We start from the raw sequence: 24793 nt of genomic DNA, 5'->3' as shown, positions 1-24793 counted from the left end.
CAGTGTCTGAATGAGCCATTGACAAATCCTTCTGATGTGTGGTCAGTGATTGGGGATCACTGGTTGTTGTACTGCCTTAGCACTGGTAATCAGTGTCCTCTGCAGACCCACTCTGGCTGTGAATTACTGAGGACACGTTCTCTAGAGAGTAGGCAGGAATATCAAGTTAGTGGTCTTGGAGGCTGTATAGAAATAAAAAAGAAATATGCTTTTTCCAGTAGACATGTCTTATTCTATTGTAGATAGCTGAAAAGATTCTCTTCTGTGTTGCTTAAAAGAAAATTGCTGAGATTCTATTTTAAGGTGACCTCATATAGAATTTTTATTCTGTCATTCCTGCATAGTACACAGTTGAAAACTGATGGTTAATTTTCCTTCCTGCTGGTGATCTCTTTTGTATCTAGTTTTTTTACTCCTTTTTTTGAAAGTGGACAGGAAATAGAGAGAAAAAAGTAATTGTCCACTGTTACCTAATGGTTATTAAAACCCAATTGCTGTATTTCTGTGGGAAAAAAAAGTAAAGAACAAGGTCTGGAAGTGTTTTGGTACTGTAATACTTCTACTGTATTATACTAAGTTAAAATGAGAGATACTCTATCTACTTCTATCTTAGTGGACACAAATCTCATTGTGTCAGCTCAGGCAACAAATCTGTTAATGAAGTGTTGGAACCCACTGCAAGTTCTTAAGAGCTTGTAGATGCCAGAGTTTGATTCCCTCGTGTCTCTCTCTTGATTAAGTGGACACTATTTCAGGGCTTTTCCATTTTAAATTGGCTGCTTGCTCTGGTGCTGCTGCAAGCTGTGTAATTAACTATCAAGTTGGCTGTTTCAGGTGCTCAGTTCTGCTTCTTTTGGGCTACTGGTAGATGGAGCTGGCCTTTACACATTGACTCTGGAAGGAAAGGGGAAGACAGTCTTTTTTTCAAAAGTAAAGAGCATGAAAATGCTGAATGGAGGCTGCTGGAGTCTTACTGCAAAATCTCTGGCTGGAACTCTGTAGCCACTTAGAGCAGTGAAGTGAACAGGACTGTAACGTGCCAGTAACTGTAATTATTAAATGTGCAACAAGTATTTTACTAGAAACAATGGTAATTGTTTTATATTATAGTTTTGCTTTGCTGTGAAGTTGTTTGGTGTTCTTTAATTTGTTACCTTGTGTTTAAAAGCTTTGTGGTGATGGGAATGTGGTACTTCCCATGGAGGGATTTCATTCCTGATGTTCTTGCAGGTCCTGCAAGCATAGGCTTGCTCAGCCCAGGCATATTGGAATATTTACTTCACAGCTTGGTAAGTGTCTTTGATCTTTCTGTATGTATCCATACATAGCAATTAGAATGCAATTTTGTTATTATTGTGAAAAGTTGAAGTCATGTCTGCTAAATATTGGCAGTGTATGTTACAAAAAGCTGAAATTCCAGAGCCTGTGGGACCTCCATCCTTGGAGGTAATGAGAAGTCAGTGAAACAAGGCTCTGAGGAGCCTGATCTCTCTGGATCTATCTCCACAGGAGGATGGAATACAGAAATTTTGGACAGTCCTTTGAACCTAAAACCTTCTGTGACAGACTTGCAACTCTTCTTGTCTGTCTGTACTGGGTATTTATTAATAAACTTTTTCTTACCTCCCATGTTTAGAACTTCCAGTCCCACCCAACAGTGATGCTTTTTGCACTAATAGCACTGGAGAAGTTTGCACAAACAAGTGAGTATTGGCCTGGTACTGCTCTTAACACCATGGCTTCTGCATTATTGTCACTTGCTTTGCCTGATCACTTGTGAGCATGAGAGCCTGCATTGGTATTTATTGCTCTAGTGACATCCCTCTACCCCTCAAAACCCCTGAGATACTTGCTGAAACTTATTTTCCCTGTTAGAAATTGCTGTAGAAGGATTTGTGACACGAGGCCTTTGTCACTGACATAAATCTGTATAAGAGTTGGACAACAGCATTGGGAGCTTGTAGGCAGGAAAAGATATTTTTTGTTTTAATGACAAACCCTTAAGAGATTTGCTGAAACTGGCCTTCTCATCTGAGAAATTACTACATAATGACTTATGACATGAGACCTTTGTTACTTGAAAAGAAATCAATCAGTACTGGGGAGATGGAGAACAGCTGTGATCAGTCTCTTGATGATGCAGCTCCATGCTGAGAAATCTGAATGAAGATAATTCCAATTCTGCTTGGGGAAACATCTACATGCTTGTAATTTTGAGGTTTAGATGTGTGTAGAGAGTTCTACTGCATTTGTAGGATGTTATTTTTGACTTACCCCTAGCTGATAGCAATTACTCTTTCCCCTTAAATTGCAGGTGAAAATAAAATGACAGTTTCTGAATCGTGCATTAGTGACCAACTGATCCTGCTGGAGAAATGGACAGATAACCCCGACTACTTAAAACGCCAGGTTGGATTCTGTGCCCAGTGGAGTTTAGACAATCTGTGTAGGTATAACAAAGGGATGGATTAATTAAATAGTAATCACTCCTCCAAAGAGATGGAGGACTCCTTTGTGTTCATTTTTTATGAGCACTTAGTGTGCTCATTACAAACCTGGCTGCGTTTGTAATATCTCCTCGAAGAAGAAAACAAAACCCAAAAAACCACACCAACAAATATATCCAGTGTAATGGTATGGAAAGAAAATTTTGGCAAGGAACATGTTTTTGAAAGGAAGTGGTTTGTACTGCAAGTTGGAACTGCAATGAAAATTCTTCTTTGCACCAATTTCCTGTAACCCACACTTCAGCCACTTTGCTGAGTGGCTCGACAGTGCAGCTCTGTCTCTGTGCAACATCTGAGTTGCTGACATGTCCTGGTGATGGCCACTCCTGTGGTCATTCCCCACTGGCACAAAGAATTATTGAAGCCTTTTTAAATTTGATGCACTTTTTGATTTTTGTGATCAAAAGTAAAAAGTGTTTGGCAAAGCACTGCTCTAGGTCAATCTTTTGGATTATTAAAAACCCACTGAATTTGCTTGTTCAGTTGTGATTTCAAGGGTGCAGTAACTCTAATGCCCTTGTGTTTTCTAATGCCTTTTAGATAAATTTGGGTAAAAGGTCTGTTGGGCTTTAGGGGCTTCAGTCAGCTTATGGAAAGCCAGTGTCAGCTGTGTTTAGTAAATGTCTGTGTAAGTGTTGTAGCAAGTTTGAGTTATATGAAAGGTCCTCAGATAAGATCTTTCACTTGGAAATTAACATGTATGTGTCAACAATTTGACACCTGGCAAGAGAAATGCTTCTGATCCTTCCATGTAGAAGGGCAAGCAGGGAGGGAGAGGGAGCTGCTTTGGCTCAGTTCAAGTTCATCACCTAAAAATGAGATGGTAGAAACCTTTAAATCCTTGTTTTCCCCTTCTTCCTATTCCTAAACCTGTTTCCACTATGATGAATCAGAAAAACTCTGCCCAGTGAATGTACAAATGCAATGGTAAATCCTGAAAGCAGTGGCATCTTGGTGTGAACTTGGATGCCTTCCATTTGCCTGTGGGTTTCCTGCAAGTACTAATTAGATTGTGGGAGCTCTAGTCAGAGGCACAGGTCATGCTTTCATATTTGGGAGGTATTTAACACACACTCTATTGAAAGCTGTTTTCATGCAGGCTAAATCTCAGTATTTCATTCAGTTATGCCAAAAACTACCTGGATCCTAGAGAGATTATCATTGTATGAAGTGTTTAAAATCAAGTTTTGCAGCGGCAGCAACTAATACTGGTTGGGATTTTTTTTTTTTCAGTTTTAAAAGAAGGCAGGCAGTTTACATATGAGAAGGTTGACTTGACCAACATTAGGGCCATGCTGAACAGCAATGATGTCAGTGAATACCTGAAGATCTCACCACATGGATTAGAGGTAGGAATTGTTTCATGTATTCAACCTGAAAAAGAGGCTGAAGAAAAAGGCAGGTTTTGCTTTGCACTTGCTCCTGTGATTTTGTAGAATGAATCCACCTTGTCTGCCAGCTTTGTACAGAAAATTTGCTTTGTCATCAAAGGATTGTAGCATCACTGCACTGATCTCAGTTGTAGAAATGTTCACACTAAAGTAATGCCTGTGCCCCCAAAACTTCAGGGAATTGAGGAGGATTCTTAAGAGTCAGATGGCTTTTCACTTAGTTTGTGAGCAGTTTTAGTCAAAATATCATTCTATTGTTTGTCCTGTCTCATCTTGAAAAGCTCACAGCAGTCAGATTTTTGTCTCAGCCATGTGGGGTTTTTGCCTTCCTCTCCTTCTAAAAACTTGTTTGACTACTTAGAGATGAATTTTCATGAATTAACATTGAAGGCCTCCTTGTCCTTCCTACCAGGAATCAGTTAACAACCAACAATTTAGGTTTTCCTGTCTTGGTTGGCTTAGTCTTTAAATCTTTACATTGTTTCTGGCAACTTTCTACTTTTCTCCTTTTTTTTCTTCCTTTTTGCCTGTGGCTTAACCACTTAACAATTTTCAGTCTTGCCTACTCACTAGTTTGTATGACAACTACTGCTATAGAGAGAGGTCACTTTGTCTGAAATGCCTCTAAAATGATGTTGGTATATTCTTATACTCAAGAAGCTTGGGGCAGGAAGGTGTTTGTTTGGATGGTGGTTTTTGGAGCCCCTGGCTTTGGGTGGTGATTTTTGGAGCCCCTGGGTCTGGATGGTGATTTTGTAGACCCTGGCTTTGGTGGTGATTTTGGGTTTCTGCTTGGTTTTGGCAGGCACGGTGCGATGCCTCGTCCTTCGAAAGCGTGAGATGCACGTTCTGTGTTGACTCTGGAGTCTGGTACTATGAAGTCACTGTCATTACTTCAGGAGTGATGCAGATAGGATGGGCAACCAAAGACAGCAAATTTCTCAACCATGTAAGTACCTGTAATATCACTGAGCTGGTGATTGTAACATCAGTGTTTTCCTTCTTACAGCATCTGTGAAAATAGCTCTGGTTATTCTGTGGTTATAACTGAGCACTTGTTTCCTTCAATTTTTCTGTGTCTATGAAGAGCTGGTTTTGCTGAAATTGGTGGTACAAGAGAAGTCCTATTGTTACTGCTACAGACTGACACTGTTCACCTGAGACATGCAGAGCTGCAGCAGAGACAGCTTGTTATCTGCTGGCTGTTGTATGCAAACTATGGGGAACTTTTATTTCTTATTTCTTGTAGCATAATCTCTTGGAAATTCTTTAGATAATAGTAGTTACTCTTTGTTTTTGGAAGCAAACAATATGTCACTAGGAACAGCAGTTTCTCATACACTGTCCTTTACACAGGTCACCAAGCAGCCATTTCCTCATCCTCTTTAACACATTTTCCTATTAAATTAATTTTCACAAGGGAAATAACTCAAATTAACTCTGGGATAACATGGTATCATTGGACTTGCTGGTAGCAGCAATATGGGACAGTCTTGGAATGCAAAAGCTTCTTTTTAATTAAAATAAGGACTAAAAAAAAAAGATTAAACCCTCTACCTTCTTGCCTTTTTCTGAGAGTACAGAACAAGTCTGCTGTGTTATTTTATAGCTTGCTTTACATCCAGATAATTTATCTTTTTCTTAGTTTTAAGTGTTCTTCTTCCTACTATTTACTTGTAAGATTATGTACTTGCTAGCATTAAAGCAAAATGTGCCATGAAGTCCATACATAGTCAGTCCTCATGGAGAATGTCACTAGGCTTTCTTTCTTCTTAAATCTTCGTGGTGACTCTGCATGGCTGTTAGAAACTTTGTATGCTTCTTATGCTATGGTATAACTTGTTTCAGTATTTCCATAACAAGAGAGAGTAATGATTACTACCCAAAAACCTTTTCTACCTCATCTTAGAGTTATTTTAGGACAAAAGGTATATTAGGCCTAGCCTAGTGCTGAGAACAGAAACAGTGCTGGGGTTTCAAGTTGGCACTTCTACTGGCTAAGCTTGAGGGAGAAATTCACCTGTAGCCCTTCTTTAGTGTTGTAATTGCATGGCTTTCTGTTCCTGCTTGGAACTTATTTTAGGAGAAGAATTATATATTTAATATAGAGATAAGCAGTTAAACCTGCTCATTTCTAATTATTAAAGAAAAAGTCATTCTACAGCTGAGTCAAATACAGAAGTTAATATGAAGATAGGCCAAATACATACATGTGAGTAAATATTGATTGTAGGGGTATGAGATAAATACATTAAGGAGATTAAACAAACACCAGTGGCAAAAAAAAAACAATGGGAATGCAAGAGTAACTTCTCTCACCATTTAACTTGGGTATTTCTGTGAGTTCAGAGGTCTTGCTCCATGTCTTCTAATTATTCATGGAAATAGCATTGTCTTCTATAACAATCTATAACAATTGTCTGATCTATAACATGCACATATCTCTGTGTCACATCCAAAGTCCAGTCCCACATTTTAGCATGGAATTGAAGTGTGATTTAAGAAAAAAAAAATTATAAACCATACACAAAATCAGAAACTATCAACTGAACAAAAATATCATGCAGACCTATGCTGAGCACAGTCCTTGCAGACACTGAGTGTAACAGAAACTGTGTGAAATAAAAGGCCATGTGTCTGCCTTTAGACTGCTAAGAGGCTTAAAAGATTTTTTTCCCACTTACTGTTAAGGAGCTTGGTGTATGTGCATTTTTCTGTGTGTCTTGTACAAGGTATGAAAATAGGAGATGTCACATCTCTGAGTAGGATGATTTTTCTGTTGCTGCAGCTGTTTTGCTGGTGGCCAAATGCTGCTGTTATTTAAGTTCATCAGGTGTGTGCCTGAAATACAAGGATATTATCTTCTGGGTATGTCACAAACACAGGCCTCAGAAGCCATATGCTCTTTATTTACAGCATCTGTAACAAAAAGACTACTCCTAAATATGACATTAAACACCCATTAGCTGGGCTTAGCTTTAATTTGGGACATGAGAGGCTTGTGTAATCAGATGCTGTCTGGTATTTGCACTCCAGACAAACCATGCTGAGCACGAGGAAGTTACTTACCTTCCATAATGCTTTGGATTTCATGGTTGGGCTCTGCTGTGTATCAGATTTTTCTCCCACTCTGAAACTCTTTAGTTCTGTGTTTGCCTTGGACCTTAGGACTATCACTTGATTATGTTTTCACAATTTGAGGGAGGCTGGCAGTGAAAGGGACACAATATGCAGCAAATTAGGTGAAGGGGCTGTGTGTTTGTTCCCTTTGTGTCCTGTGGGTTCTGGTGGCACATGGATATCTTGAGGAGAGGGCATTACAAGCTTGGTACTGGGACTTCAAGATAAGAGAGTGGCTCTTACTCTGTGGTGACTTCTAAAGATGCAAAAATTTAACCTATTTGGGTACTAGCCTTCTGGTGTTTAAATACTTGAACAGACAGGAGTGATTTGAGGTCACAGAGAATGCAAGACACTTTGGAAACAGTATTCCCTTTCTCCCTTCCTCCTCACCCCAACAAATTCCCTTTTGATGTGAAAATGAGACTAAAACTAGTTTGAAGAAAAAGATTACTTTCATGGGGGAGAGAGAAAGAAACCATTCCTGCTTCTGCAAGAGTGGTTTAATGACAATTCTTTGGTTATTTTTTCTTCCAAGTTTGGGATTAAATGCACAAGACAGTATTTCTTGTTTGGACTCAGATGTTCATTAGTTCTTATCTATGTTACACTCTCAGAGCATGAGTTCTACAGCACTTCACTAAGAAACTGCAAAATGGAGCCCTATCTCTTTATCCTTAAAAGGCCTTGTAGGGAAACTGTCTAATTAAGAAGTTACACCTAAATTATTTTTACTTTTAACCCAATAACCAACCACCTGTGCCCCACAATGACTTTTTCATCTAATTACACAGCAACCACCCAAACCCATGGAGAAGGTAAAGAAGGACCAGCCTCCACCCTAAAAATCCCATCTTGCTTTATATGTGTTACTATATTTTAAAACCTTAAACTCCAAGTGATTTTACACACTTCTATTCAAACTCCACACCCACAATCCCAGTTTTAGCATTCAATTTTGAAAGCCTTCTCCACGGCCTTCCGGTCAAATGCAGGGTCAGCTCCTGTCAGCACAGAAAGTCCAAAATTCTCAGTTTCCAGGGTTCCAGCAGTTTTAGGTGAATGCAAACAGGCTTTAGCTGAGTGTGAGGGGTGGCTGCAGGCTGAGGTGTTGTGCTCTGTCTCTGAAGGAAGGTTACGGCATCGGGGACGATGAATACTCCTGCGCGTACGATGGCTGCCGGCAGCTGATCTGGTACAACGCCAGAAGTAAACCACACTCCCATCCCTGCTGGAAAGAAGGTATTCAATCTGTCTGCTGCTCTTTATCCTAACTGCATTTCTGCACAGGATTCTTCTCCCTTGCAGGTGTCTGTTCATTGGTGTGAACAAAGCAGTTACTGCCTCATTCTGATGATCATAAAGGTTTAATAACTACTGTGTCTTTAAGAGTGATTTAAATGAGCACAGTGGGCACTACAGTCTTGTTCCCCAGTCTGTGTAAAGAGGCTTTTGTTGGTTAAAGACTTTTTCTTTTCAACTGCAGAGTGAAAATCATATCACCAGTTAACATTGGACATTTAATCATTAGACTTTTTTGTAGTCGTACAAGTACAACAAACAATTTCACTTGTTTGTAGTTGTACACAACAAGGTTGAAGTCTTCCTTTCTGGGTTAAAAGAGTTGTTTTAGAGAAGGGGAAAAAACCTTGATCTCTGAATTAGACTTTTTTTTTCTTTTTTAAGGAGGAGTTGCACTGTCTTGCTTACTTTAAATTCTTGGATAACTACTTGGACAGCAAAGTTCTGTTCTTGATCTCAGCTTTGAAATCTTGGTAGGATTCTGTGCATGCCAAGCTTGTGTGAACTGTGCCGCCTTCTCTTCTATTAAAATTTTCCCTCAAGGATGGCTAAATTAAAACACCTCTTAAAAATAAATAGCACAAGCATATTGGAAATTTCTTCTCAGAATACCCACTTGCTAAAGTCTATTTTCAACAGGTGTAAAATAGCCAAGGAGTGACAGAGTGCAGCTTTCTTCTGGCTTTGGCAAATACTCTGCAATACTTCTACAACTATGTAGTATTAATGCTCTGGCAGACTAAAATACTTAATTTTTTTTACTATTTTCTTCTGGGTTTTTTTGGTTTTGGTTTGGGTTGGGTTTTTTTTAGTTACTGTCTGTATCAATGTTTCTTCTTTTGTGCTTTTGCAAACAGTTCCTTTTAAGTAAGACAACTCACAGTGACATATGTGATACTTGAAGCAATAATTGTTTCAGCTGTTGGCATTTAACAGAAATTAAATCTTTAAATTATTTTTGTTTTGCATGTAAGGCGACACAATAGGATTTCTACTAGACTTGCAAGAAAAGCAAATGATCTTCTATTTAAATGGAAACCAGCTTCCTGCTGAGAAGCAAGTATTTTCATCTGCTGTGTGAGTATCTGCTCATTTGGAAGGACATGACCTCTGTGGATGATTGTGTTAATTATATGAAGAGTTTTTAATTTGAGATGTAAATTCATATTTACTTACCTGAAGCCATCATTAAGCAAGTTTCCCTGTTGAAAGTTGCTTAGAAATCAGTAAGAGGGATATAATTTTACAGGTGGATTTCAGGGTCCAAAATAAATACTTTGGACTTTCCAAAGGTATATTCAGCTCAGTTTTTACTGTCAAATTAGCATAGCATTAAAATAGAATGAGGTTGCAGCAAAGATGAACAATTTTCTGGTGCCTGAGGAACTTATCTTCTGAAAAATAAAGCCTTTCTTTTAGATGTTGGAGAGGGCTTGTTAGCTGACTGCCATTCACTGGGGCCAGCTCCTGGAGCAGCACATTGAATATTCATCAGAGGATGTCTCTGGGTAGCATTGCAGGCAGGTGTTGGGCTTATTTTGCCAATGTTGTTAAAATTAACATATGGTGAACTCCTCTAACTCTCATAGGGAAGTTCAGCCTTTTACTTCAGAAAAGATAAGCTGGTGTAATACTTGAGAAAGCAGCTTCCTATACAGCTTAATTAAACATTACAGTACTTTATCAGTTATTCCTACCAGGCTAATAATTTCATTCATGTTTTCTCCTTAGAATAAAGTTCAAGATGCAGGCAAAGAGTAGTTCAGTTTAAAGAGTTGCTGAGTATCTTCTTTATTCAGCTTTTAGTGCTCTGTGCTTTGAGTATGGAATTGATAAACTTGAATACTTGTTAGAACTTGGGGTATTACTGAACTTCTGCCTTTCCAGTAAATTTGAGAGGTGATAGTTGTGGTTTTAAAATTGTGACTAATCCTAGTTGCACAGTAGGCAGCCTTTATTGGCTGACTCACTAAGAAATTCAGATAAATCCCAATAGTAAATTCAGGAGTTGAGAACTAAACAAGGTAAGGATGTGCAGCTGCAACTTGATGTTCTCCCAGTTAGCTACAAAACACTGGTGTTAAACTTGTCTCTGTCTTAGGGTACATTTTCAAATTGCAATAGTAACATGTCTGAAAGCTCTCCTATTATTTAAGTCATTCTAAAATGCCTGTTCATCATGTTGCAGATCAGGATTTTTTGCTGCAGCAAGTTTCATGTCCTATCAACAATGTGAGTTCAACTTTGGGGCAAAGCCTTTCAAGTACCCACCACCAATGAAGTTTAGTACCTTCAATGATCATGCCTTTCTGACAGCAGAAGAGAAAATCATTTTACCCAGGTAATCCTCCTACCTTGTGTGTTTGCATGTAGAGAAATAAAATGTTTCATGTCCAAGTTGCAAAATCTTGCCTTGTACACAGCAAAATTGATTTCATACGGGGTCATACTTCCATAGGTTCCTCTCCTAAAAGGATGAGACAATAGGCTTCAGTGCAATTTCATCAGTAGGGCAGGAGATATGCAACCAAAATCTATTAAATTAAAATATATTTTGTAATATTAAGCTAATTAAAATGAGCTGTTTTAGCAGAAGTACCTTCTGCCATCTAAGGATTATTTGCCTGATTGAGGAGGTATAGTGTTAATTAATAAAAGATGTCCTATTTAAAATTGACCTAATTAGTGGTGTTGGCAGCATGGAGGTGCTGAATGATTGTAAGTCTTGAAATTGTCCTTTTCTGATCCTGACGAAAATTTCCCCATTTTTGAATGACAGTACTGACAAAGGTTATTCAAATTTAGAAGTGTTTTCCCACCTAATTCTAATTCAACCCAGGTAGAAACAGGTCTAGATACATTCTTCTTTAGCTTTTACCAAACTTCTGGCAGGAATGAAAACTAATAGCTCATCTGAATCAAGTTATTAGTAATCAAATAACTTACTGGAACATAAGCAATAACACTGTAAGTGTAATCTATGTGGTATACCCTGGATTTCAGTATGTGACTGAAATAATCTTAAATTGCAACTAATTAAGGGAGAGTGAGGTTGTTGGAGGGGGTACCCCTGGCTGTAATAACATTCAGTTATTAGGGGTTTTTTTATTTTTTTAATTATGGTTTCGAATTATCTAGCTTTGATCAAGTGTATTTGAGGTATTTAGTATCTTTAGTGTTTAAAAAGAAAAGAAAAAAAAAACCCTTACTTCTGGGTTGGAGTCACACATTTGCAAAGTTTGAGGCTTGGAATATTGTATTTATGCAGAGAAAATCAAATGCAAATTGCAAAATCATTTTGTGCTTACCTATAGCCAGAGCAAATTATTTCTGCTTGTGACTGCAGGTGCTTTAAGTGAGAGTCTGATGTAATCTTTAAGATGATCTGTTAGGTACAAATTTGTTCTGTCTTGGTAGTGTCCCACACTGGGTGAGAGGTTTGTAGTTTCTGGCTGATGCTCAGGTGGGATTGATGTTCAGGCAATAGCTGTGAGAGCTGTTAATGATTGTGCCAAAAGATGAGAGACAAACTGGGGGAAACTGGTTTCCTGTTGATGCCTGACTGGTGAAACTTGGCCTCCTGTGTTACAGACCCTGCATTATGCAGTAGCACTGAAAGGCTCCATTCAAGGTTGGACACTGTTGTTCTTTGTGTAAACAAAGATCATCCCTGCCCTACAGCCTGAACTGCTTGGAAATGATAAGCCAATTCTAAATTAAAATATAGCTTTGATTATCTTAAAAGTGCTAGGAGAGTGCAAAGTGCAAAGGCCTGTATGAGTGGACCCTAATTATCCATCACAGGATTTAACATAAACTCGTGCAGAGTTGTGCTGGATTTAGTGCATCTGATGTGGGGCAAGACACATCACCCTGCCATTGAATAGTTGTGATGGGTGTTGTGTGTGTGTTCCAGGTGGGAAATGTCTTCTTCCATCAGATGAGGGATTTTTACCTATTTTCTCTCCCTTGTGGCTGTTGCCATACTGGGATTTTGATTTAATTTCCTGGTTTTATTCTTTTAAACCATGTTAGAGCATTATAGGGTTTCTGTATGTTGTTGATACATGGGTTTGTGAGGTTTATTTGTTTGGGTTTTTTTCTTAACTCCTGAAAGAAGCCAGGTACAAAAGAATTTCTGTAAGTGTTCAGCTGTGGGAACTAGGAGAATTGTTATTTAATCCCCTCTTTGTCCCTTTCTGACAGACCAGAATAGGGAACCAGACTGTTTTGCAGATCTTTGAGTGTGTTAAGCCTTTTTTTGTGGGCAGTTGTGATTGATGTTTATCAGCAGTGTGATACAGCACTGCTACAGGTGTTATGTTGGCCTTGATGCAATTCTCAGAATAGTTTTGAATCAATTGCTTTGAGCCAAATTAATGCTTGGGGGATCTGTGTCTCTCTCTCCCTTCAGACACAGGCGCCTGGCTTTGCTGAAGCAAGTGAGTATCAGAGAGAACTGCTGCACACTTTGCTGTGATGAGGTAGCAGACACAGAACTCAGGCCATGTGGACACAGGTAAAACCTTAAAAAACCCCAAATCCAAAGAAATATGAAATGTGTGTGTAATGCTCAGCTTGGATGAGGCCATATGCAGTCTCTGCTCATCTTGATTGACTCCCCAGGATAAAGGAAATAACCTTCTTTCTTTTTAAGGATGTGATGTGTAGAGGTTAAACACAGTATTCCCACTATTCCACTCATCTTAGACCTGAGCAGATGGAACCCCTGATTGTGTATTTGGGGAAGTACAGAGGCTACATCTGTGTGCTGCCCTGGGCTACTGAGTCTTATCAGGGATGATGTCAAAGACTTTACTGATTAGTACTTGATACTGGTGCTGTGAAATCCAGATCATGTGAGGAGAGCAGAAAATTCATAACATAGTCATATACTCATTAAATGTTCAACAAATGGATTGTCTCAAGTCACAAATTCCTCTAAAAGCTAAAAATGAACCAGCAGTATGAGTTATACCATAATAGCACTTTGCTGCCTTTAAGCAGCCTACTGGGAAATAAATCCAGTTAAGTCCAATTCCTTAGAGTTTTAGAGCACTCATGGAAGGAGTCTTGCCATGTGTCTAGATGCTGGAAAGGTAAAAAGAGATGTGCCTGGATTGGAGAATTTGCTGCAGGGCACTGGGGCTGCTGCTCCCAGACCAGAGTGAGTGCAAGGATTAATGAGCTCAGGGAAGTGGGATCCTGAGCAGCTGCAGGAGCAGCTGCAGGTCTAGGAGATGCTGAGCAGCAGGAGCTCCTCTAAATGGATCCACCACACCTGACTTGCTAGGCCTAATCTCCATACTGAGGGACTTGACTGTGCCTCTGGCAGGCTGACTAAACTGCTTAGTGTTATTTTGTTGTTGTTGATTGGTTTTTCATACTGTAAAAGCAGGCTTTAACTGGTTTTTCTTCTCCTTCAGTGACCTGTGCATGGAGTGTGCCTTGCAATTGGAGACCTGCCCTTTGTGTCGACAGGAAATACAAACCCGAGTCAGACAGATCTCTCACATTTCATGACACACGTGGAGAAACACCACAGACTTGTTTTTAAAGAACTCCAACCAATACTGAAAGGGGAAAGCATCTCTAACCAATCCTTATGCACATAGAACCATAGCCACGGCCAGATTTCATGCTAACCTGTAATCTGTTTATCTTAAAACTGAAATCTTTAATAAGCTCTTCCCAGCTGCCAGCGATGGGAGCTGGATTCAGCAGTCAGGAGCTCTGGCTATTGGTTCCTCCGAGCAAGAGCAGAGGGAGTTGTCTCTTCTTCCCCTTTTCCTTCTTGCCTGTCGCAAGTGCTGAAAAAATTTGCACTGGAAGTACACATACAATGCATTTTAGAAAAGAAGAGAAAACAAGTATTTCCTAAAACAGGGCTGTGCTGTCTTGTGCTCGAAAGTCTCTATTTTTGGCAGAAGTCAGTGCTAAAAAGAGAATGCCAATGTTTTCCTGTTTAATGTAGCCTCCTGCTGGTCAGAGACTCTGTATTTTCAGATAGTAAACTGCTCAAAGACTGAATCTGTACACAGACTGATTGAAAAGACAGTGTGGAGACTGTAGAGAAACTCACAGGTTTTAATAACTTGGTGATTCCAAAGAATGTTTTGATTTGTTTTTAAATGTTAAAAGATCAGTGGTATTTTCAAGTACATAATGTTTCTGATACTTTTAACTTCGGTACCCACATTTTTTTGTGAGGTTATAATTTTCAGGAGGTATTCTTAACTAATTATAATGCTGGACTGGAATTAATTTGATATTCTGGGTATTTTTTAAGGTATCATTGAACATCTTTTTTAATCAGTGTTGTTTTTGAAAGTTAGCTCAATTTTTCCAAAGTGAATATATCTTAAAATATTAGAGAAGAGTTCTGGACCCATTTATTTAAAACAAGGTTATTTGGATGGCAATTTCAGTCTTATTCTTAACTCCTTAAAAATGCACCTTGCTTGCCACTTGTCAGTCCTGCTCTGAGCAGGTTTGGGGCCACACTTCCTATTTTTGGTAGGGATCATACAGTGGGAATCTCTGCTCCACTTTAATTACACATTTGTGATGTTTGTATGTTAAGGATGCACTTCAGTAGGCAGCTCTTGACTTTTACTAGGTTTCTACAAGGAATCAGGGTTCACAGCTGGTGTCAGTGAAGTAGCACAAAAATAGATGGAGTTCTGCTTATTTTGCACCAACTGAGGATATGACTCGGTCTCTTCCAAGTCTTGCACCGGTTGATTTTTTAAAAATATCTGTCTGTATAGTAGAACTTTACTAATTCACACACAACTTCCACCAAAACCATCCCACTTCTTGGCAGTGATTCAGCAGCAGAGGCTGTTGTAGTGAATTCTCATGGTGTGATGTAGCTTATTTTTAAAATCATTTATTATCTTTATTGTACTATGAAGTACTAACAAAGCAGAGCCTGCCGAGCACTCTGGCTTCCTACAGACCTCAGCAGAAGCTGAGAGCTCTGCACACAGGTCCCAGAACCCAGCTCTCCAGCAACTCCTTTCACCTTCTGCCTTTGCTAACTCAAGGGTGCTGAACTTCATCCAGAGATGTGTGAATTAGGAAAGTTCTGTCCATCATTTTCACGTTGACTTTTGTCCAAATGTAGACTGAATCCAGCAGCAGAGTGCTGGTTAGTGTTTTTGCTAAAATGTGTATTCTCTTCCACTTTGGATGCCTGGTCTGATTTAAGTCAGGCTGGCAAATCTGTGCCACAGGGATCTCATTTCCTTGCTGAGTGTACTTTACAATGTTTTGCTGTATCCATGTTTTCAGTCAGGGCTGAGTCCCTTCCAGCTCAGTGAGCAAATGTGAGCTCCATCACTGCCACAAGGGTGTTAAAAATTCAGAATCATTTGAAATGAAGTTCTAAGCGCTTCCAAATGCAATGATGACTTTTTATCCCTAAGGTACAAAGTTACAAATCATACTTTAGGGGAAGAGGTGGGACAGAACCATTTTGAACTCTGCCTTAATAGAGTCTAGTAATTTCAGGGCTTTGGTTTCCCTGGCCAGGATTAACTGAGGTAAAATTTTCAGAAGTGCCTAGGACTCCTAATTTGTATCAACTGCTGTATGAGATTAAGGTCTTCAGGCCCAAGTCCACAATGGCTTCTGGGCATCTGCTGTCCCCTTGGAATGCAGGTGACTTTACAGCCTCGCTGCCTTTGTGGACATGGGACTAAGTGCCTGTATTATGGAAAAGATGTGAATGCTTTGGAAAATTTTGCCCCAGACCGTCTTCCATGCAGCTGGTGCTGGGCAGAGGGAGCCAGCGGTGGCGGAGGAGGGAGCTGTGTTGCAGAGAACTGTCCTGTTCATTTCACAAAGGGAAAGGCTGTACCCTGGGCCCGGCTGTGTGCCGCCATGCAGGCCGGGCCATTGCTGTCAGGCCGGGTGCTCCGTGAGCAGTGCGCTGTCACCCCCGCTCCCTGCACCCCCGGAGCTTTGGGGACAGGGACGGGAGGGGCCGACTCCACAGGCCCTCACAGGGGCAAATGAATTGTAGCAAAGTTGTCCATTCAACAATAAAAACATCCTGAAGGCTGTTTGTTGTTCTTTAATTCCTTTTCGGCTGAGGTGCGCTATGCGCTCGGGTGGGACATTGGTGCCGGGGGTCCCAGGTCATAGCGCTGCTCACTGGGCTGCAGCAGCGGGGGCTGTCCCCAGCCCTCGGAGCTCTGCTCTCTGAGGGGAAGCCCGCTCTGCCGCTGCCATTAACACCAAGCAAATTGTTGCAATACAGCAAATACTGCTGTCTCCTGTCTCCCCATCAGGGCCCGGCCCGGCGCAGGACGCGCTCCCCAACCCGCCATGGCGGCTGCGCCGCCTTCCCGCGCAGCCCCTGCCGCGCTCTGATTGGGCGAGCGGGCCGGGGGCGGGCCCGGTGGGCCGGAGCCGCGCTCTGATTGGCTGCGGGCGGGGCGGAAGAGCGCGTTCCCCAGGAGACGGCCCGAGGGGAGGGGGCTGCGCGCCGGCCTGAGGGCGGTGGGTGCGGGCGGGGGCGCGGGGCCGCGGGAGCGGGACACGGGGCCGGCGCCCCGGGAACGGCGGGATGGCACCGCCTTGTGCAGAGAGGGACGGTGATGGCCCGCTGCCCTGGGTCCCTTTGAGGAGCGGGAGGGAGTGAGGAGCGGGCTGGGTGCCTGGGGAGGGGCAGGGCTGGAGGGCTGTGCCCTCCCTCGCCGGGACTGAGGATGGGGAGGCGAGGGACGCGCTCGGCTCCTGCTGGGCTCGCGGGGATGCCCCGGGACTGCTCTGAGGGCCGGCGGTGGGGGAAGCCCGGCGGGAGCAGCGGGATCCCATCGCCAGCGGCCCCGGGGACCCGTGTGCTCTGTCTCCGGTGTGTCCCCTTCCCGATGTGCCCTGTGCCCTGTCCTCGGTGTGCTCTGTCCCCTGGGTGCGCTGTCCCCGATGTGCCCTGTTCCCAGTGCCCACCCACAGCCTTGGGCCGAGTGTCCAGCCCGGACACAGCCCCTGGGATCGCGGTCCAAAGCCTGGTCTGGGACACACTGGGGCAGGGTGGCACTTTTATCTTCTCTGGTTTCATTTCTATAATGGTCAGTCAGAGATGTTTCAGGAGAAAAGATGTAGACCCAAAACCCTTTTTATAGGGTCTGGTTGTATTTTGAGCCTGTTCTCTGAATAGGCAGAGAAAGTTTTTGGATTATTTGGGTTATTACAAAAAAGCAGTAGTAATCATTTTGGAAGAATGTGATGTTGGATTTAAGTGTTTAAGAATTAAAATTTGTCTCCTGATTTGCCCTTCAGGAAATGTATGGCAGTTTAGCAATTGATTTGTATTAACACTAAGTCATGTTATTCCTTAGCACTTTGGTCAAAAAGAAGAAATAACCACTAACAGCTGATACATACATCTCTTGCACTCTGGCTAGGCAGGAACAATGGAGACTTCTGATGGAGAAAGTTTGGGTGTAGCCACGTGAGTATGCTGCATTCTCATGTGTCAGATTTCACTAAGCTAATTGCTAATTAAAGTATCTTGATAGGAAAATAATTGCAGGAATGAATTTACACCACGCTTTTTAGCAGATTCTGCCTCTTAGGAGAACAAAGGTGCAGAATGCAAAGCTGCAAGAGGGAATAACATCAGTACAGAGCTTAGGTGAAGTCAAACTAAATATCACTGTGGTCAGTACAGCACTGGGTAGCTGTGCTGAGGGATCAGAGCAAGCCTTGTAAAGACTGGAAATTGATTTTTCTGGTGTTTGTTTTAAATTCAGAATTTCTCCTTTTCAAGAGTGTTTGTTGTCTTATGTCACTGATCCTGAGAGAAGACTCTTCCTCTGAGTGTTCTCCTAAAACTGAGCCCATCCACAGGTGACCTCAACCAAATTTCACCCTGGCAGGTGCTAAGCTGCTGCTTCACCCCACAAGTGCCTGCCACACTCTTCTCACAAGGGTTGTGGCAGAAGGGGCTGTGTGACTGTGCCTCTGTCATGCATGGATTTAACTCTTTCAGCCCCAGACTGTGGCAGAAGGGAATGTGTGACTGTGCCTCTGGCATGCATGGATTTAACTCTTTCAGCCCCAGACTCTGAGCAAAGGCCAGTGCCAGGGCTTCCTCAGCAGCACAGTGTGCTGGCCCAGTCTGGGTATTTTGAGGTGAGAGGCAGTTAAACCCCAGGGCTGGTGAGCTCTTGTCTCTGTAGGTGTGTGGATGCCCGTGTGTTGTATAAAGAGATGGGATCGGGTTCTTTTGGAGCAGGTAAATCCCGTTACTTGCACAGACTTAAACCAGGGTCTAAAATAACACTTTCTCTGTTGCTGTTAGGATAAGCTGCAGAAGTAGCAGTAGCATTTATTTGGAGGGGGGAAGAGAGTGGAAATTATCGCTGGCAAAGGCAGCGCATGCCAAGGGGAGCCCTGAGCTCGGCTGTGCCGCCCTCTCGCGGGCTGTCCCCGGCCCTGGCTCCGCTCCTCTCCCCGGAATGCTGTTGCTAGGATATCCTCGCTGAGCAGATGCCTTTTTAAATTAAAGATCCCTTAATTTTTCCTGATCAGGGCGAGCCTGATTATAGTTAAGCTGTCGGCTAAACTGCTGTTGGGTTAATTTCACTGGAGTATTCTCTAATGGCAAAGTAACTTTAATGAGATTTTCAAAACTTAGTCTGAAGGGCTATCCTACTCTGTTTACTGATGAGAAAGAGATATTCAATTGAATTTAAATGGTGCTTTCACTGATCGAAGTGATTTTTTTTCCTTAAAGACAAACATCCCTGTTTCTTTGAGACTTCTTTTCCTCACTTGTGAGAAAAGTTTGTCTTTGATCCCTGGGAGAAAATAGGAAGAGTTCATCTCCCACTAAAGAGCTGTGAATGCCAAAGACATCCTGTGAGTTATTTACTGTGTCTGAACAAGTTCCACAATAACAGATCCAGACTCCTGATGCTGGCACCAAAGATTTCTTCCCTGGATGAATTCAGATCCATAATGGTGTTTAATATTTGCTCATTATGGAATAACTTTAGGAGATTATCCCATTTATTTATATCATATAAGGATATTTCTTGCATAATAAAAATATTTACCTTTCTTCAGTTATGTAATGCTTGTGTATACACTCAGTTTAAGTTGTTCCACAAGACCAAATATTTCAAAATATTCTCTAGAGTGTCTACAGTTCTGTGATCACCATGTGCAGGAAAGAGAAGGGAAACTGGTAGCAGCTGGGATTTGTGGGTTGGAAAAGGTTTAATTTGCTGTTCTAATTACACTCTTTACATTCTTTTGCACCAGAACTAGAATTACCTTGACAGTAATGCCAGTAAAACAGCATTTATTCTTTCTTGCAATTAGGCACCTGACTGGGAAGAAATAGAGTAGAGGCCTGATGAGAATCTCCATGGAGCAATCTTCTCATCAGTGCCATGGATTGTTTTGTAGGTTAAACTAGGATATTTTTCAGTTATCTTGTAAATACTGGGTTTATTTGTTTATTTGTACTTAGGCTTTTGTTGACACTTTTTAATTTTAACTTTAATCTCTGCTGTGGTCAATATATATATTTTTTCTTTTGCTTTCAGCTCCACCACTTCTGATGAGTTTGATGCAGTTGTTGGCTATCTGGAAGATATTATAATGGGTAAGGTTTGCAAGTAGGTACAGACAACAGCAGGGCTGTTAAACATGTTGCCAGCTGCTCTTCTGTTAATTAACCAACATACAGAGCCCCTGCCTGCTTCATGGTGGCTTTCCTTCCTTTCCTACCTGGTAGTGTAGTAAAAATATACATAAAATTCTTCTATGTGCTTGTGACTCTTGAAAATTATTCTCTGCATCACTGCAGCACCCTGCTTCTTAGAGAAACAGTAAAGACTCTTGTGCATCTCACTGAGAAATCAAAGCTTTCTGGGATTTTTATGGAAGAGACTGTGGGAGGGATCCTTCCCTTCTCCAGCTCTGCCCAGACTTCTCCTGACATCTCTGTCAGGATGTTCTTAGCAGCTGCCATGGTTTGTCTGGGCAGTTTTCTGCCTTGCCCAGCTGCTGCTGCAGGGAGCCTTTTGCACTCTGGTATAAAGTGCCTGAGCTGCAGGCTGGGAGTTGGTTCTACTCCAGGACTGAAAGCTGCAAGAATGGGGAACCCCATTTGTGTGTATCCAGCCCTACAGCACAAAGATGGTCATAGAATCACAGAGTGATTTGGGTTGGAAGGGCCTTAAAGATCACTCAACCCCCCTGCCATGGGCAGGGACGCCTTCCACTAGAGCAGGCTGCTCACAGTCCCATCCAGCCTGGCTTTAGGCAGTAAAAGATGCTCAATTCTCAGGGATGTGGCTTTAACTGAGAAGTCAGGGTGTGCAGGGAAGGTTTTTACAAGGTGCCAAGGCAGAATTCGTGCTGATCAGCCATCAGCTGCTTTATAGGGACAGCACATAATTTCTTTGGTCACATCCATCCCAGAGAGATGTGGATTCTGGAGCCTCAGTTGCCTGGTGATGCAGTTGAATCTGGAGAAATGCTGACTAAATTAATTTGGAACATTTCAGAGTTTGGAAAGCTGTGCCTGGTGTCCTTTACCACTGTTCATAAGTGAACTTTTTATTTATACCTGTTTTGTGGAATTCTATGTTAACCTACCCTGTTTATTTTTACTCTTCTTTTCTTCCACAACTGGAAAAAAAATCTTTGGCAATTGAAAATTCAATATGGGAATTTCACTAATATTTTTTAAACTCAAAGAAAAAACCTTAGAGTTCTTGTAGAAAAGAGGAATTCACTTAATAAAAAATACAGATGTTTTGCTAACTTTAGAGCCAGAGCAAAAAGCGGTTGAGAATAAATAACTATTAATAAATGTAAAGCAGGAGGACTGTTTTGCTAATATTTCACCATCAGCCTCTGTTCTCTCACAGATGGGTCAGAAGTGGTGGTTTGGCAGCAGCTGTGAGGCTGATGTGATGAACTCTGCACGTGTGCAGGGCTCTGTGGTTACAGCAGGGAGGCAGAGGAGCAGTGAATGTGGGGTTTGTGTGACAGAAAGAATGACAAAACTCCTAACTCTGTGCTGCTTTTCTGTCATGGCCCAGATGATGATTTCCAGTTAATACAGAGGAATTTTTTGGAGAAGCACTACCAGGAGTTTGATGACTCAGAAGAAAACAAGCTCATCTATACAGACATTTTTAATGAATATGTAAGATACCTTTTCCTATTTTTCTTTTTTTTTTTTTTAATATAGTTCTCCCTTTATAAAATACTGGGCTTACATGGAGCAGATCCAAACATGTTCCTGTCTCCTTCAGAAGCACAGCCATGATCTGTGAGCAAAAAGGTTTTTTCTGAAGCTTTAGGTTCCTTTCTCATTGTTTCACACAAAATTTTCTAGAATTACAAGAGTTTGGTTTGTGTTCAGCTTCTGCACTGGATCATTTTAGCTTAACCAGCTTCCTGAATAGCTTGTTTTTGAAAGATCACTGGTTTTCCCCTTGAATAAGAAGATCAAGTGCAATTGGGAAAATTTTGTGAATTTTTGTGAATTTTCTCCTTTTTTTTTTTTTGGAATTGTGTAGCTCCCTTGAATAGAAATTTAGCCAATTGCTATAGTAAATAATGTGTTTAGCATGTGTTCAAACAAAGTTTCTTCTTTTCCAGTTGTTTTATTTCTTGTATTGGATAATTCAATGACATTCTTCATGCAAAGCATAATCAAGAAACTAGACCAGTCTACTATTCAGTACCATTAAATGAGCTGGAAAAATATTTGTTACTTGATACAAATATTTGTTACTAGATACAAACAGTCAGTGTTTGTTCTCCCCAAGATCTCCAGCAAAAAATGTGCAGCTCTGTGCCTCAGGGCTGGTGTGAGAACAGAACCAGCAACACCCCCTGAGGAATCTGCAGTAAGGATCATGCAGTGTCAGGAAGGTGTCAGTGTAAGGATGCTGTTTGAAATCTCCTCTGAAATTGTTGTGATCTTACTGGGGTGGTTTGTCTGGGTTTTTTTCAGATCTCTTTAGTAGAGAAATACATTGAAGAGAAGTTGCTTGATCGGATTCGTGGGTTTGATATGGTTGCTTTCACAGTGTCATTGCAGTAAGTCTCTGCTCTGCTTTTGGTTGAGGAGTGGCTTGTGTGCCTCTCAGTTCTTTTTATCTAGATTAAAGCTTAGGTTTTTGGCTGTTCTCCCTTTAGGTAATGGTTCCACTTTAAGTTAAAATAGAAGTGTTCATGCTGGCTGTGGCTGATCACTTTTCTTGCCTTCAGCATGTTCTGCAACTGTAAATTTCTGAATTGTCCTGCTGAAAAATATTGGGTTTGAAGGGGTGGGAAGAGAAATCACAGAGCACTGAGAGGATTTTCATATTTCTTGTCACTTTGAAGCCAGACCCTTAAAAGGGTGTGTCTTACCTCTTCCAGGCACCTCAGTAGCCTGGTGGTGTTTCAGTCATGTTGTTGAATTCCTTTATTGCAGTTTTCATATGGAGCATCCAGAGAAGAGTTTATTTTGTGTTCAGCTTTTGCATTGGGTCATTTCAGCTTAACCAGCTCCCTGAAGAGTCATTTTTGAAAGATCACTGGTTTTCCCCTTGAACAAGAAAATCAAGTGTAATTGGGAGCTGAGTATCCTAAAATATTTGAATGTGGTTAATTTTTAATGTTTCTTAAATAAACAGGTCAGGTTTTCAAAGACTGATATGATACTCATAGGTCTTGGATTTAGATAAATTTAACAATGGAGTTGGATTGGAAATACTGCTTGATAATATTTGGCTGCAGTTTTGCTATATGATAACCTGCAATAATATTCTTGTTTAAATACTGATAGCATTCTACTTGTCCTTTTTGACCTTGTACAATTTTTAAAATAACAAATTTTCCTCACACAACTTTCTCATTCCCCAACTTCTTTTTCTCTATAGACAACACAAAGATGAAATGCCAGGTGATATATTTGATCTGCTTCTCACATTTACAGACTTTCTGGCTTTCAAAGAAATGTTCTTGGAATACAGAGCTGTGAGTATTTCACATTGTTTTCATTGGCACAATAGCTGTTGGTTTTGTGTTGCTCCACCTGAGAGTGCCAAGGAGAAGTTTCTACAGTAGGTCACAGTATTTAATCAAAGGCTGTAATGCAGTCAAAAGAGAAATTAATTCAATGAGTGGCTTTTTAAACTCAAACTGCACATTTAATGATTTATAGAAAACATTAATAAAGCTGACATGTGGAGCAGCTCTTCCTGCTTTTGTGAGCTTCCTGCATTTGTGAATATTGTTTTCCAAATGAACAGAAGGGAGCACTTTTTCACTTTTTCACTTTTTCACTGTGACAGTCTCTGAGCTTGTGGAGTCTCCATCCTTGGAGATATTCTAAAGTTGTCTGGCCACAGTCCTGAGTGACCATGCTTGAGTGTGGGGTTTGGCCCAGATCACCTCCAGAGATCCCTCTCCACCTTGGCCATTCTGAATCTATAGTATCTTATTTTATTTTTTATTCCTAGTCTATAAAAAATACTCTTTTTAAGCCTCTTTCATTGGTTTTCTTCTCCTCTCTGTGCCAGCTGGAGAAATAAACAAAAGTGCTGAGATTTTTGGATGAGGTTTTTCCTAGCAAAATAAAAATCAGCGCTCTCCAGTGTTGGTCCAGCCCTGTTTGACAAGGAGCAAGAGAGTCACAGTTGTGGTTGTGCCTCTGCCTCTTCCCCATCCCTGTGAATTTTGTGGAAATGGGGACAGGCTGCAGAGAAAGAGTCAGTCCATGTATCAGCATCAGGGGAACTTTCAGCTGGGATTTGCAGACTGGAGTCTCTGAGAGGCAAATGACAGGAGCCAGATTTCAGTGGATCCCTGAGCCAGAGCATTCCCAACCAGGGCTGAGCAGGACTCTGCTCTGACATGGACAGGGTGACAGTCCCCTCACCCCGGGGATTCCTGCACAATCTTCTTGGGTTCACATTCAATCAGAGATGTTCCAGTAACATGTAATTTTATATTGGTTTGATGCAGCAGAAAATGTATTGCCTGTTTCATTTTTTGAAATGCTTATTCCAAACCATCATGGAGTCACAGATTTCTTTTTTTTCCCCCATGTTTCTAGGAAAAAGAAGGCCGAAGTCTGGATTTAAGCAGTGCGTTAGTGGTGACTTCATTAAACCATTAAACAAGTCATTCTGAAGGGAGTTCTGTTGTATTTTCAGCGAGGTCTATTCAAATTTCAGAGGTGAAAGGCAGCGATTCCCAAGAGGGGCCGGGGCAGAGGGGCGGGGACTCGGCTCCATCGGCCGCTGTGAGGGGGTGGGTGTGCGGTGGGGCCGGGCCGGGACTGTGGGTCCCTCTCCAGGAGGTGAAATCAGAGCTTTCTGGAATTGTTATACCCTTGTACAAATGTATGGAAGAGGCTGTGAGAGGCAGCCTTCCCTTCCCCAGCTCTCCCCACACTTCTCCAGGAGCTTCTCAGAAGCTGCCGTGGTTTGTCTGGGCAGT

General features: G+C 41.4%; 2 protein-coding genes across 7 annotated transcripts in view; both read left to right on the top strand.

Annotated features, from left to right (window-relative positions):
- The window catches only part of RSPRY1 (ring finger and SPRY domain containing 1), a 36214-nt gene extending 19825 nt beyond the window's left edge, over positions 1 to 16389 (top strand). For both annotated transcript variants that reach the window (XM_054640746.2, XM_054640743.2), the window contains 10 exons: positions 1231 to 1289; positions 1637 to 1703; positions 2315 to 2446; positions 3741 to 3856; positions 4704 to 4847; positions 8149 to 8260; positions 9295 to 9397; positions 10509 to 10661; positions 12735 to 12839; positions 13747 to 16389. In XM_054640746.2, coding sequence (XP_054496721.1) covers positions 1231 to 1289; positions 1637 to 1703; positions 2315 to 2446; positions 3741 to 3856; positions 4704 to 4847; positions 8149 to 8260; positions 9295 to 9397; positions 10509 to 10661; positions 12735 to 12839; positions 13747 to 13843 — 1088 coding nt within the window. In that variant the 3' untranslated portion in view covers positions 13844 to 16389. The remainder of the gene's footprint in view (positions 1 to 1230; positions 1290 to 1636; positions 1704 to 2314; positions 2447 to 3740; positions 3857 to 4703; positions 4848 to 8148; positions 8261 to 9294; positions 9398 to 10508; positions 10662 to 12734; positions 12840 to 13746) is intronic.
- A 326-nt stretch (positions 16390 to 16715) lies between these two features.
- On the top strand, positions 16716 to 24478 carry ARL2BP (ARF like GTPase 2 binding protein). Of its 5 annotated transcripts, none has more exons than XM_054640932.2 (7): positions 16716 to 16828; positions 17671 to 17783; positions 19888 to 19946; positions 21394 to 21500; positions 22317 to 22402; positions 23230 to 23326; positions 24408 to 24478. In XM_054640932.2, exons 2-7 carry the CDS (start codon positions 17746 to 17748, stop codon positions 24468 to 24470), a joined length of 450 nt encoding a protein of 149 aa, XP_054496907.1. In that variant the 5' UTR covers positions 16716 to 16828; positions 17671 to 17745; the 3' UTR covers positions 24471 to 24478. The 5 variants fall into 5 exon arrangements, with proteins under 5 accessions (XP_054496907.1, XP_077041225.1, XP_054496906.1 ...); XM_077185110.1 differs by having other exon boundaries at positions 16748 to 16828; positions 17737 to 17783; XM_054640931.2 differs by lacking the exon at positions 16716 to 16828 and adding an exon at positions 16830 to 16923.
- Positions 24479 to 24793: the final 315 nt, after the last annotated feature.

Source organism: Agelaius phoeniceus, chromosome 12, assembly GCF_051311805.1.
Source record: "Agelaius phoeniceus isolate bAgePho1 chromosome 12, bAgePho1.hap1, whole genome shotgun sequence".
Lineage (NCBI taxonomy): Eukaryota > Metazoa > Chordata > Aves > Passeriformes > Icteridae > Agelaius > Agelaius phoeniceus.
Note: the sequence above shows the minus strand (reverse complement) of the source record. Positions and strands in the feature narration are given on the sequence as shown.

Coding starts and splice junctions, on each gene's coding strand:
- ARL2BP (XM_054640932.2), top strand. CDS start 17,746: ATGGAGACTTCTGATGGAGAAAGTTTGGGTGTAGCCAC. Junction 21,501..22,316: donor CAGACATTTTTAATGAATAT/GTAAGATACCTT, acceptor GGTTTTTTTCAG/ATCTCTTTAGTAGAGAAATA. Junction 22,403..23,229: donor GCTTTCACAGTGTCATTGCA/GTAAGTCTCTGC, acceptor TTTTCTCTATAG/ACAACACAAAGATGAAATGC.